Raw genomic sequence first — 12,502 nt, 5'->3', positions numbered from 1 at the left:
GGGGCGCCCCCTTCCCGCTTGGGAAAAGCACCCAAAGCACCATCGTTCACCATTATCCAATTTTATTAATTCCAGTGGCACTAACACAGGCGGCGATGGTCACGACGGACAAGTCACACCCTTTCCTCGTTTTGCATCGATTTTTTTTTTTTTTTTTAACCCCGGTTTTATTTTGGGAGAAATGAAGGAGGGCGTTTCCTCCTTCTCACCTTCCGCAGAAACGCTTTCGAGTGAAATAAATACAGAATTGGGCAAATCTAGTGGAAATGTTTTAGTTACAATGGCAAAGATGAGGCATGTGCAACACAGAAACCTATAAGGCCTTTTTTTTTTTTTTCTCTCCTCCTCATTCAAAGTCTCAAATCGCTATGAAACCGATTAATTAACAATGCAAAGAGATGGTGGTCACGGGCATCTACCCCTTCGCACGGGCGTTAACGCTAATTAATTAATTTCCCCCCCCCTTTCCCAAGAGTCCAACGAGTTTAATTAGAGTTTGTCGAGGAAGTTGTCGAGGGCGGGGATGCCTTCCTTCAGCCCTTTGCGTTTGCGGGTCTCGGCCACCACCTGGCAGGGCCGGCTGGCGCTGTCGAAGGGATCCCCGGGCAGGATCTGCCAGTGGTCAAAGACGCACTGGGGGAAAGCCTGGCCCCCCGTGTTGGACCGCAAATCCGCCGTAAAACCTGTGAGGAAGAAGAGAGGGGGTGAGGTGGAAGAACGGGCGTAATTTGGTGTCAACCTGCGCTCCGGGTCACCACCGGCGTGGCTAGAGCCAAGGAACCCAAAAGCCTCCAGAGATGGCGACCACCGCGCCCCTCGGCTGTGAGGAAGGGCGGGGAGGCTCCAGGAAGACCTCGCTGTGGCCTCTCAGGACTTCAAGGGGACTTCCAAGACAGACGGGGACAGACTTTTTAGTAGAGCTTGCAGCGATAGGACAAGGGGGAATGGTTTTAAATTAAAAGAGGGGAGATTCAGACTGGATGTAAGGAATAAACTCTTTAAGAGGGTGGTGAAGCACTGGCCCAGGTTGCCCAGAGAGGTGGTGGATGCCCCATCTCTGGAAACACTCAAGGCCAGGTTGGACCGGGCTGTGAGCACCCTGATCTGGTTGAAGATGTCCCTGCCCATGGCAGGGGGTTGGACTGGATGGGCTTGAAAGGTCCCTTCCAACCCAAACCATTCTGTGATGTTGGTCTCTTCTCCCAAGTAACAAGCGATAGGAGGAAAGGTCCCATCAAGCTGCGCCAGGGCAGGTTTGGGTTGGGTATTGGGAAAAGCTTCTTCCCCCAAAGGGCTGCCAGGGCCTGGCCCAGGCTGCCCAGGGCAGGGGCTGAGTCCCCATCCCTGGGGGGATTTAACAGCCGGGGAGATGTGGTGCTTGGGGACATGGGTTAGTGGTGGCCTTGGCAGTGCTGGGCTAACGGTTGGACTCCATGATCTTAAGGGTCTTTTCCAACCTTAATGATTCTACAACCGTTGCCATCAGACAGCCGGCCACAAAGGATCTCCTTCCTTCCCAGGGCTGGTATCAAGCTCGCGGGAGCTGCCGCATGCCCAGGACCAGGACACTCACCAAAGGACTCGTTGACAGGCAGGTAGGCCTTCACCACGAACATGGGGGTGCCGGCCACCTGGGTCTCCTCAAACACGTGGCCACGCTTCCTGTTCAGCACCCCATAGATGCCACCGACCACCTGCTCCGGGCACTGCAAGAGAGAGAGGTGTCAGGACCACAAACCGCCTGCTCACGTTCTCTTCACACAGCATCTTCTGGGCTGAGCAGAGGTTCCTCACCTGGATTTCCACAAGGTAGATGGGCTCCATGAGCCTGGGCTGAGCGGTGAGCACGCAGGCGTACAGGCATCTCCTGGCAGTGGGAATGATCTGCCCGCCTCCGCGGTGGATGGCATCGGCGTGCAGGGTGACATCGTGCACATCAAAACGCACGCCACGCATGTTCTCCTCGCACAGGACCCCCTGGAAAAGCAGAGCAGGGGGTCAAGCAACGCCGTGTCAGGCGACAGCTGGCGCTCCCTGCCAAAAGGCTCCGGTCCCCCGGCTTACGGGCATTCCCTGGAAGTGGGTCCTAGAGCGGGAAGCACAAGAGCCCACTTGGCACAGCAAGGAGCCATTTGGCAAGTCACCTTCCTTGCCTAGGACCGAAGGAGCAGCGACTCCTGCCTCCACCACCACAGCTCCTCAGAGGCGGCTTCGGGCACCGAAACCATTTACCAATATCTTCACACAACAGCTCCGAGGTTCGCATCAGCAGCGGAAGTGCTGACACACATTTATGATGCTGCAACTCAAGCGTTTGGCCAGGAAAAGTAGTTTTTCACACTACTGGGACAAAAAAAAAAGCTGTTGGCATGGTATCGTCTTCTTCAGACTGAGACTAACTTAAAAAAAGTAAACACGAAAAAAACCTCTCCTGTTGTTGTTCCCAGTCTACCTGTCAACTCGTTATTCTCAAGTCATCTCCTGTCTAGTCCTGAAAAAAATAATTGGTAAACAAGGCCAGATCTTTGCCGAGTTCCTTTCATTTTCTTTTGACCCCAGTTGTGTTATTCATCTTAATAATTTCCATCCCTGCTGTTGCATTTTGCCCTCTGAAAAGCTTTTTAAAATTTTAAGTACATGCTGCCATGATGAATTTTTCTGCAGTGCTGGGAGAAAGCTTTTTGTCTTGAGGTTTGTGTGTGGCTGAACTGGTAGGACATCTCCCTTCCAGCTGTCAGCGAGTTTCACTTACCCTAAAAGATACTTCTGAATTATAAATACATTGCACTGTATGCGACGGTTTTTCCAAAACTTCTTTGAGAAGACGTGCAGTAGCCATTTGTAACGCCGCACACCGCCTGCCCCGGAGCGATCCCAGCCCCGCCGCGACCAGAGCCAGGCGCTGCCCCTTACCTCCTTCGTCGCCCACTGGAAGCCGGCCACCACGCTGTCCTTGATCTCGTTCAGGTACTGCACTCCCTTGGTGATGTCGGTCAGGATGTTGGGGCCAGTGCCATCGGGACCAAAGCACCAGATTTTCCTGGCTTCAGTGACGTCCCACTCGTACTTCTCAGCCAGGTAACGAGCGCGCTGCTTCAGCTCCTGACGGGCAGAGACCTCGCCCTTGTCGATGTCTTCAGCCAAGCCATCTGGGAAGGGCCGGGCCTTCATGTACAGCCTGTTGTGTTTGTTGGGGGACTTGGAAAGGCACATCACGTTGGATTCCTCGCTGACCGTCTCACGGTAGGACACAACAGGATCCGATTTCTGCGGTGACAAAGAGCAGAGAAGAGCAGTGAGCCACCAACCAAACGGCAGCTCACCAGATACCTGCTCAGAGCTCACCAGCAGCTCTGCCACTGCAGCCCCTCTACCTTAATAGGAATGCACGCGTGGTCCTCTTCCAGATCCTTCAGGCAGATCTCCAAGTGCAGCTCCCCCGCGCCAGCGATGATGTGCTCCCCAGACTCCTCAATGATGCACTGAAAAAAAACCATTTACACAACCGGTGAGGTTTTTGACTGCAATGCAACAAAAGCTCTCGCACAGAAAATACTAGGGACTGTCTCCGATGAGCCTTTGACTCACAGAGCTACTTTTAGATGCTCTTTCCACTGATCTGGGGATGACTCAGCACCAACCCCAAGGTGAAATGCAGTATTCCTTCCCACTCTGCTAGGACTGGGACCAATACTCAACTCAAGACTTTTCTGCCAGCATCCCCAGTACAACCACAATTAAAGGCAGAAGCCTCCTGTGCCAGCAGGACCAGGATTTCTCCTGTCCCCAAAACCATTTTGGACATTCACCTGCACCATAGGGTCAGACTTGGCAAGACGCTTCAGTCCCTCCACCAGCTTGGGGAGGTCAGCTGGGTTCTTGGCTTCCACAGCCACGCGCACAACGGGGCTGACGCTGAACTTCATGACTCTCATGTTGTGAGCGTGCTCGAAGGTGGTGATGGTTCCAGTCTTCACAAGGAACTGGTCGACACCAACCAGACCAACAATGTTTCCACAAGGCACGTCCTCGATGGGTTCAACGTAGCGGCCCATCATGAGAATGGTCCTGGTGAAAGAGAAAGTTGTTTTAATGAAGTTTGAAAGAGGCGGTCCCACCAGACAGTATCCTGGAGTTGTGGCAGCAGACTTGAAGTCCACGGCCAAGTGTCTCGCCTGGCCTCAGAGATGAGAAGAGCCCTAAGACAGTTCTAGAACCACAAATCTGAACCATGGCTCCGAGCACACTCCACCCAGCCAGGACTGACCTTTGAATTGGCTTCAGGTACAGATCCTCCTTCTTGCCAGGTGTGTAGTTTGGTCCCATGATTCTGACTTTCAAGCCAGTTGAGACGAGACCAGAGAAGACACGTCCAAAAGCGTAGAAACGTCCCTTGTCAGAGGTTGGCACCATTTTAGAGATGTACATCATCAGGGGGCCTTTGGGGTCACAGTTCTTAATACCTGGGAGGAGGGAGAGAGAGCAACTAGTTCAGTATCATTTCTCGCATTTGGTACATGTGCCCTGTCCCCCACTCACCCCAAATCCCCACACAAGACCTGTGCCCACCATTGTCCCAGCCCACTTGCTTCTGTCCGGACAGCTGGACAGCCCAACCACAGATCACATTGCCAAGGGATGTTTTAAACGAACACAGGCTCAGCCTGAGCCTTCAGCACACACCCTGGCTACTCTCCAGTTACTCAGCTAGCTCAGTCCTCCGGAGTAAAGCTCATAAGCTTGTTTGATCCATACTAGAAAAGCTACAGACTCAAGAATTACAGTAGCTACCAAGCTGTGTACTTGGAGAACAAGATGGCTGCGGGCGTGTTGGAGCACTGAGCGCTTAAGTGAGGAGATGGCTGGCAGCAAAGCAGCGGCTCACCATACCTATGGCAGCCTCATCATCAGGGGGTCCCTCGTAGAGCAGCTCACAGCGGTACTTCTGGGCTGTGACAGGAGAAGGCAGGTGAATGGTGATCATCTGCAGCAGGGCATCTCCGGCAGGCAGCCAGCGCCTCATCACGGCCTGAGCAGAGATCAGAGGAGCAAGACCCCGTCAGATTGTTCACAACCTGGCAGTTAACCTGCCCTCGCTTCCCCAGCCTCCAAGCTGCCCACAGCACCTTCCCACCCAAGCAGGGTTTTTATCGTTGGAGCAGCACAACTGCTCATCTCCTCCCCACAAACAATTCAGACCAGTCTCACCTTCAGCAGGGGTTTGCCCTCCTTGTCCTTATCTTCACTGTCAAGCTTGATGTCCAGTTTCTCAATCAGTTTAGCCGCCTCCTCTTTCTTGAAGGCCATGATTGCATTGAAAACCTGGAACAACAGCAGCAGTTATGAACATCGCCAGTGACCCAGTTTGAAGAAGCAGCACAAATGTCTCTAAAGAGAATCTCTGTTCTTGCCCATCACCCAGCTGAATCCATCTGGAGGCTCAGACACATACTTGCCTGCACAGTATCCACTACCAGCTTCCCTGCCTGCACAGAGTAACGAGCTAGGCTTGTGTCAGATATTTAAATTTCTTCAATCAGACAAGTCAGGTCAAAGTGAAGAAATTTTCCATCATCACGCACTGTAACTGAACCAGAGCATAAGGCAGCAGCAAGGGCTGAACACCAAGGAGCTCACCTTGAAGATGGGGTCGAGGATGAGCTGGCAGAAGGTCCTGGGCAGTTTATTTCCATCGGGGCTGGTAGCAGATTTGCTGAACTTGCCGGTAGCAGGATCAAAATATCTGGAGAAAGAATCAAGTCAGACAAGTATCAATGCTCAGTTCAGCTACGGAAGCGTGGCTTGCTCTGCCTGCTCAGGCCAGAGGCGAGAGCTGCCGAGTAAGAACAGTCTTCATACCTTCCCCCATCACTCTCAGGTTTTCAGAGCTGGCCAAAATGCATTTAACCCATGTTGCCAACTCACCACCCCCTCCCCATTTATCCGCGTGTTTCCTATTCTGTAAAGATTTCATGGGAAACAGTTCTTTTGCTACCATATGCACTAAGTCACTGAGACAGGGCTGTAAGCAGGCACAACCACATCCTCCCTCCTTACTGATCTTCTACAGCGTCAGGCTGCAGCCACACAGAGCTGATCCGGAATTAAAATCAACAGCCCCAATTCCTCACCTGTCTCCCCACAGCTTCTTCATCATGTCTTCTACTTTCTTGGCACGCTCAGATGGATTCAGCTGGGCATCACCCTTGGCAGCAAACTTTGCAACATACATTTCAGCAAACTGTTTCAGAGTGAAAGCCCAGCCGTGCAGGCCAGAACCAAAGCCGACGGTACCAAGCACAGGGTCAATCTGAAAGGGAACAGGAGAGCCGGGTTACAGAGGAACAGCCGCGGCACGTTACAGCAGTCAGCCTACTCAGTCCCAAACAACGCTCAAGTATGAAAAGAGTTTCAAGATGGAGCTTCAGGACTTGCTTAGGGACATGGTCTAGAAGCGGACCAGGCCGTTAGGTTAACAGGTTGGACTCGATCTCAGAGGTCCTCTCCAACCTTAACGATTCTGTGACTATGGGACCCTTGAGCAGTTCTGTGACAGCGGCCATCTCCGAGGTCTGGGACAGCCTGGCCACACACCCACCATTTTAGCTTTGTACCGCAGAACTAGATCCGTTTTTCATCACTTTGACCAACTATGTATTTAGACACTCAACAGCTACGTAGATTTGAGTGCAGGTAAGATTCCAGTCTTTCACGGGGAGTATCAGCAATACATAAAAACCTGCAGCATGCAGGAGAGTGCTCAACGGGAACAAAGCGCAAGCTTTCTGTCAGAGCCGACAGCCCTGCTTGCTACCCAGGAACCCGGCGGGGAGCGCTCGCAGCGCAGGGACTGGCAGACACCTACTGGCCTTCCATTTCAGAAGACAGCTGGGGGAATGACGCTTGCGTAGGAGCCTAGGATCTCGCATCACCCGACATCACAGATGTGACGTGGGCAAGAAAGTGTCCTACAAAACAAGGGCACCCTTTGTAAAGGGAGAAAATACTTTTTTGTATTTATAGTCTTTATTTACTCAGGCCTTGAGCTAACAGAAAATTTGGAAGGGAAGCTAAGGAGAGCTCCAAACCAGCGCAAGCCTGGGCAGTACGGGTGCCTTCGTTATTCTACTCTCACTTCTCCACTTGAGATTGGAAAGAGCCACAACTGCTCCCTCTCACTCATTTCAAACACAGCCTTCCACTTACCATGATATTTCCCATGGGGCCACTTTCTCCTTCTCCGTACGTGGAAATAATGACGTTCACGTTTTCCACGATGCGCTGGAAGGTCTGGTACAGCTCTTCTGGCTCCAGCTGCAGCTCCAGCAGCGCTCGGTCCATCTTGTTCATCATCAGGACAGGCTTGATCCTCTCAGCAATGGCCTGACGCAGCACAGTCTCTGTCTGTACGCACACACCTGCCAAACACAGGGGAATTAAGTTATCCTTGTCTTCCAACTTGCCCAACATACACTCCAGTTACATACGGCTGCAGAAAACCTTACCAGATACGCAGTCTACAACAACCAGGGCACCATCAGTGACACGAAGAGCAGCAGTGACCTCTGAAGAGAAGTCCACATGCCCAGGAGAGTCAATCAGGTTGATCAAGAAACCAGAACCATCCTTGCTCTGCTTGATGAAGGCCAAATCATTTTCAGAGAGCTCGTAAAACAGGGAAATAGCTCTGAAAAAAAGGAAAGCTATTGAAATTATTTACACATCACCCCTCCCCAAGGCTTAGAAACAGCTTTTTATCCCACACAGACAGCTGTGCCTGGGCTTAAGGATTTCCTGAAGCATCTTCCCGGGAGGCCAGTGTGGGAGATAACCAGGAGTGCAGGCTAAAATCTGCCCCTCCTACGCTTTTCTGAAACCATAACCTCTTCGGAAATCATAACATCTTCTGACTCCATGCCATTTAAGTACCCAAAGAGGCTTCCATTTCTTCCAATCAAGGATTTATGCTTCTTCTACTAGGCCCAACCTCCTTTTTGATCCCTTTTCACACCCCTCAGGGTCCTCAAACCGCCCACGGTGACACAGCCACCAGGTACACCACCAGAGATGCTCCCAAGAGTCTCCACACCGCATCCGCATGAATCCAGCGGACATCAGCCACATCCAGCAGCCCCAGGGCTAAAATGGAAGGCTGAAGCTCTTGCTGCACATCTGTTTCTCAGTGGCCACCAAGGTAGTGCTCTATGATTCACCACAAGCCCAATCAATACTTGCTCTTTCATTTAAGCAATCCTCACGAGCAAGAGATGAGCTTCTGAACTAGCCTAGAGAAAGCCTGACGCCGTCTTCTTCCATCTCGCGATCAAACCAGTGGAGGACACAAAGCCCCCCTGAGCTCAGACCACGCAGCGGGAGCACTGAGGTGCCTGAAGGGAGGGAACTCACGTTGATTTGATGGTGATGCACCGTTCCTGCTCATCCTTCCTTGTGTCAGTGAAACGGGTCTCCCCCGCGCGGGCAGAGGCAATGATACCAGCTTTGCATACCAGAGAATCAGTCAAGGTTGATTTGCCGTGATCAACGTGAGCAATGACAGACATGTTTCTGATGTTGGCCTTTTTGTCCATGATGGCCCGTATCTGGTCTACTGTGAAGTTCACCTTGAAGAATGAGAGAGGGAGGGGAAGAGAAAAACACAGGGTATATAGAAACGGCTTTGGTAATTCTAAGAAGCCCAACCACCACCACAAATACCTGCCATAGTCACACTGACATCGATTCTGCCCGTGCAGCCTGCGTTACAAGACAACCCACAGCAAGGGCACTGCAGACACGGGTGTTACAAGCAGAGGGGCCTGGGCCTGCAGCAAGAGCACCCAGCGTGCTCCCTCCCTGCCTCAGCATCCTGCAAACTGCAGCAGCGTCAACGGCTCCTTGAGGCAAACCCCCGCTAAAAGCGGAGCCCCGGTCGGTCGCTGCTCCGCGGCGGGCGGCTGACAGCCCGGTCGGTTTCTCCCCCGCCCGGGCCGCAGCGTTACGTAAGGCAGGCGCCAGCCACCGCAAAGGCCCCGTCCTCGGCATCAACACCGTCCCGGCGCCACATCATCACCGCTGCCGTTCCCCCTTCCCGCGGGGCAGCCGTAGCACCACCGGGCCCCACCGGCACGGCCGCGGCAGCCCCGGCACCGGGAGGGGAAGACCCTACGCGGGCTGACACAGGCCCCCAGGGCCACCGAGCCCCACGCGCCGGGCAAGGGCCCCGAGTCTCCCCGGGGACAGTCCCCTCCCCCCGGGTAGGCTTTCCAGCCCCACCCCTCTCCTCTCAGCAGCGGCCCAGCCCGGCACGACAGGCCGCTGCCTCCGCCGCAGGCCCGCGGGCCCTCCCGGGGCAGCCATCTCTCCTGCCGCAGCGAGCGCGGTGCCCGCTCGGCCCGCCGCGGCGGCGGCAGAACGCGAGGCCTCACCATGGTGGCGGATGGCGGTGGATTCTCCGGGGCGGGGGGGTTACAGCAATGGCGGCGGCAACAGCCCTGTCTCGCTGGCGAGCGCAGAGCGGGCGGAAGAGAACGCTGACGTCAACCGCCCCCTTCTTATACGACGGCGCCGGCCGGGGGGCGGGAACTGCGCACCCGGCACCCAAGGCGCATGCGCAGCCGCGCCTCTCTGGCCCGCAGCGGCCGGCACCCTCTATGGTTGGGAGGGCTGTTCCGCCGGGGCGGGACCACGTGGCCGCTCACCGGGGCTGCACCGGGGCCTGCGGGGGAGCCGGGACCGGCAGCTCCCGCCCCGCCCTGCCGCGGCTCTGCCCGGGCCGCAGCGGGGGGAAAGCCCTCCCCACCCGCTGCCGGTAACTCGGGTGGGGAACCGGCCCGGGGGTGGGCGGAGTCGGTACGGCCCCTGCGGGCGGTGATCCCCGGGGGCAGCGGCGCCGCCGGTGCTGTCGGAGCGGGGAGGGCCCCCGCCGCCGGCCCCACCAGAGCGGCAGGCCAGCCCGGGATCTCTGCTCCCAGGAAGAGGCGGTAGGGCAGAGCCCGGTGTCAGCCCGGGCACCGGCCTCCGTTGGGCCCTGCCCGCCCCGCCGCCCTCCGCCCCGCCCGGTCGGGCATTGCCGTGGCCCGGTGCGCCCCGGCCCCGCAGGGTCCCCGCGCTGCGCATGCGCCGGCCGGCCCGAGCCTCAGAGGGGGGCGCCGGCGCTGCAGCGCCCCCTGCGGGCGGGGAGGAGCGCGGCGGGGCCGGGGCGGGGGGAACCGGCGGGGCCCCCTCACCCCGCGGCGGGGCCGGGGCAGCGCGGTGTCCCCTGGCCGAGCCCTCGTCACCCCTGCACCGCCTCCCGCGGGTCCCGGTGGGCTGCACGCTGTGCACCGGGGACGAGGCCTCCCCCTGCAGCCCCGGGCCGTGCTGCTGGGCTGACGGGCTCCGGCTGGGACGCCGGGGGCCATCGAGGTCCCTCCGGGGAGCCCAGCGGCCCCGCTCCTCCCTGGGCGGTGCCGTGATTCCTTGTGCTCCGGCGGCGCCGGTTTAACCCGGCCGAAGGATGCAGAACAACTGCGCAGTGCCAGGGAAGGCCCCGGGCGCGATTTGGGGGGATTCCTTCCAACCCAGCGCAGGAAGGAAGGGCCAAAATCCCCTGGGTTTCTCCCAGCGAGTTGGGAAGCTGAAGCTCTACGCAGTGAAGAGCATTACCTGAGTTAGGAACAGATTAAAGGGAGGTTACACATGCGGGCAAGAGGGACTCCAGGCAGGGGGGAACGTAACTCCATCTCCACAGCATAAATATTTTGCTGCTTCTTCCTTCTCTTCAGCACTGCGGGAGGCCATCGCTCCACCTCCCTCAGCTGCAGCATAAGAACGCTCACTCAAATCCAAGCTGCTCCGTCCCCACGCCACCTCACCCAGCAGCTACAGTTGCTGCTAAATTCCTGGCACAGCTGCTAAATTCCCGGTCTGTCCCCTCCACCAGTCACAGGCAGGGACCGGCAGGACAGAGGCAAAGCTACACCCAAGATGGATTTGGCCCCTGTCTCTCCGGGTGTGACAGGATGAGTTATCAGCTGTTGGGGTTACCATAGCAATCCTTTGAATTTTTAGCACCAATACTGGCTTTTGCCAGACTCTAAGGGAACACTGGGGAGCCTGATTAACATATCAGCCTGCCTAGGAAACCGGCTAATTGCCTTTTTGTTTAATTAGCTTGTGGGGCTGATGACAAGGAGGGGAAAGTGCTGGAAAACCTCTCCCAGTGCAGCGTTTCACCCTGACTACTGGGGTTACCTCCTGGTAACTCAGCCTGGAGCTGGAGAGGGCACCACTGTGCCCTTGCTGCTTAGAAATGGAGCAACCAGATCCCAGGGGGAACAGTATCGGGCTTAGGAGAAATAATTTTTGCCTACATAGAGGGTATTTTTTCCCCAATTGCCCACGGGGGGCACAAACGCTGACCTGTGCAGAGGGCGGGGGATCTCTGGGACGCCATCGCCGCGGAGCAGGCTGGTTTTGGCCACGAGGTGCCACGTGTGCCCCGGCAGGGAGCGTGTCTGAGGGGGAGGCATGGCGGGAGGCTCTTGAGGCCCCTGAAGCAGACACGCAGGGGTGAGTGGCATCCCTCGCTAGCGGAGGATGTCGGAGCGTCTGGCAGCTCCGAGGTCTGAGATCCAACAGGAAAATCTGAGATTTGCAAGTTCAAGTTCAAGCGGAGGCTGCCACAGGATGAGGAGGAGGATGGTTAGGCCGGTGTCCTTTGCGTTTCTCTGATGAAAGCACACATCCAAAAGCACCCTTTTCTTGTTTTTTTCTCCAGAGTGTTTTCTCTTCAGAAAAGCCTACAACAGCCGCCTGCTTTTCAAAAGCGTTTCCCAGCCAAACCACAAGTGATCGGATCTGGTGCTTCCAGCTTTCAGGACACAACTGCCCCCAGGCATCAGTGCCAAAGACACCCTGGGGCAAAACGAAGCACCTCGGTGTTTGGTCAGGGGCTGGGGTGCAGGGGGAGCCCCTTCCCGGCCCTCCCCTCCCGGGGCCCGCAGCCTCGGCCCGGTTCCTCCAGGTTGGCCCCAGCGCTGCCCTCCTCAGCGGGGAGGGTGAGCAGGGCCCGGCCACGCTCCAGGGTGGCAGAGGGGCTGGTGTAAGGAAACGGGACCCCGGGACAAGCCCACCGGGCCCCGGGGCTGACCCGGGCCGACACCGGGTGCAGGAAGGCCTGGCCTGGGGCATCCACCTGCCGCCATTTTGGGGGCACCACACATCGCTCCCCGGGGGGCTGCGCTGCCACCCGCCCGCTTGCTCTCAATCTCTTGCTCGCTGCAGGGGACGTCTCCAGCCCCGCTCCCCCGGGCTGCGGCCCCAGGGGCGGCTGCTCCCCCCCAACGCCCCCCCCGGTTCGCGGGGCGCTGTCCCTTTAAGGCACCCGGGAAGGCAGGGCCGGGCGGGGCGGGGCCACTGCGCCTGCGCGGCGAGGCCGCGGCCCGCGGGGAAAAGAACGCGCGCGCGGATTGGGCGGCGCGCGCCTCTCGCGGCCCCTCCCCGTCGCCGCGAGCGTCACGTG

General features: G+C 56.9%; 1 protein-coding gene across 1 annotated transcript; it reads right to left on the bottom strand.

Annotated features, from left to right (window-relative positions):
- Window positions 1-45: 45 nt before the first annotated feature.
- Window positions 46-9,558, bottom strand: EEF2 (eukaryotic translation elongation factor 2). Its single transcript, XM_082330976.1, has 15 exons — window positions 9,426-9,558; window positions 8,407-8,621; window positions 7,506-7,687; window positions 7,207-7,418; window positions 6,132-6,310; window positions 5,638-5,743; window positions 5,209-5,322; window positions 4,891-5,029; window positions 4,268-4,463; window positions 3,810-4,068; window positions 3,375-3,482; window positions 2,914-3,267; window positions 1,795-1,977; window positions 1,574-1,706; window positions 46-683 (listed from the first exon to the last, which is right to left on the bottom strand). The coding sequence occupies exons 1-15, from the start codon at window positions 9,426-9,428 to the stop codon at window positions 490-492; spliced, it is 2,577 nt and encodes an 858-aa protein (XP_082187102.1). The 5' UTR covers window positions 9,429-9,558; the 3' UTR covers window positions 46-489.
- Between the last annotated feature and the right edge of the window lie 2,944 nt (window positions 9,559-12,502).

Source organism: Platalea leucorodia, assembly GCF_965183815.1.
Source record: "Platalea leucorodia genome assembly, chromosome: 21".
Classification (NCBI taxonomy): Eukaryota; Metazoa; Chordata; class Aves; order Pelecaniformes; family Threskiornithidae; genus Platalea; species Platalea leucorodia.
The sequence above is the reverse complement of the archived record's forward strand: the minus strand, read 5'-3'. Positions and strand labels throughout refer to the sequence as shown.

Excerpts from the sequence above, each read along its gene's own strand:
- EEF2 (XM_082330976.1), bottom strand. Across the intron at positions 5,030-5,208 it reads AGGGCAAACCCCTGCTGAAG|GCCGTGATGAGGCGCTGGCT; the intron begins GTGAGACTGGTC and ends ATCTCTGCTCAG. Across the intron at positions 4,069-4,267 it reads TACCTGAAGCCAATTCAAAG|GACCATTCTCATGATGGGCC; the intron begins GTCAGTCCTGGC and ends CTCTTTCACCAG.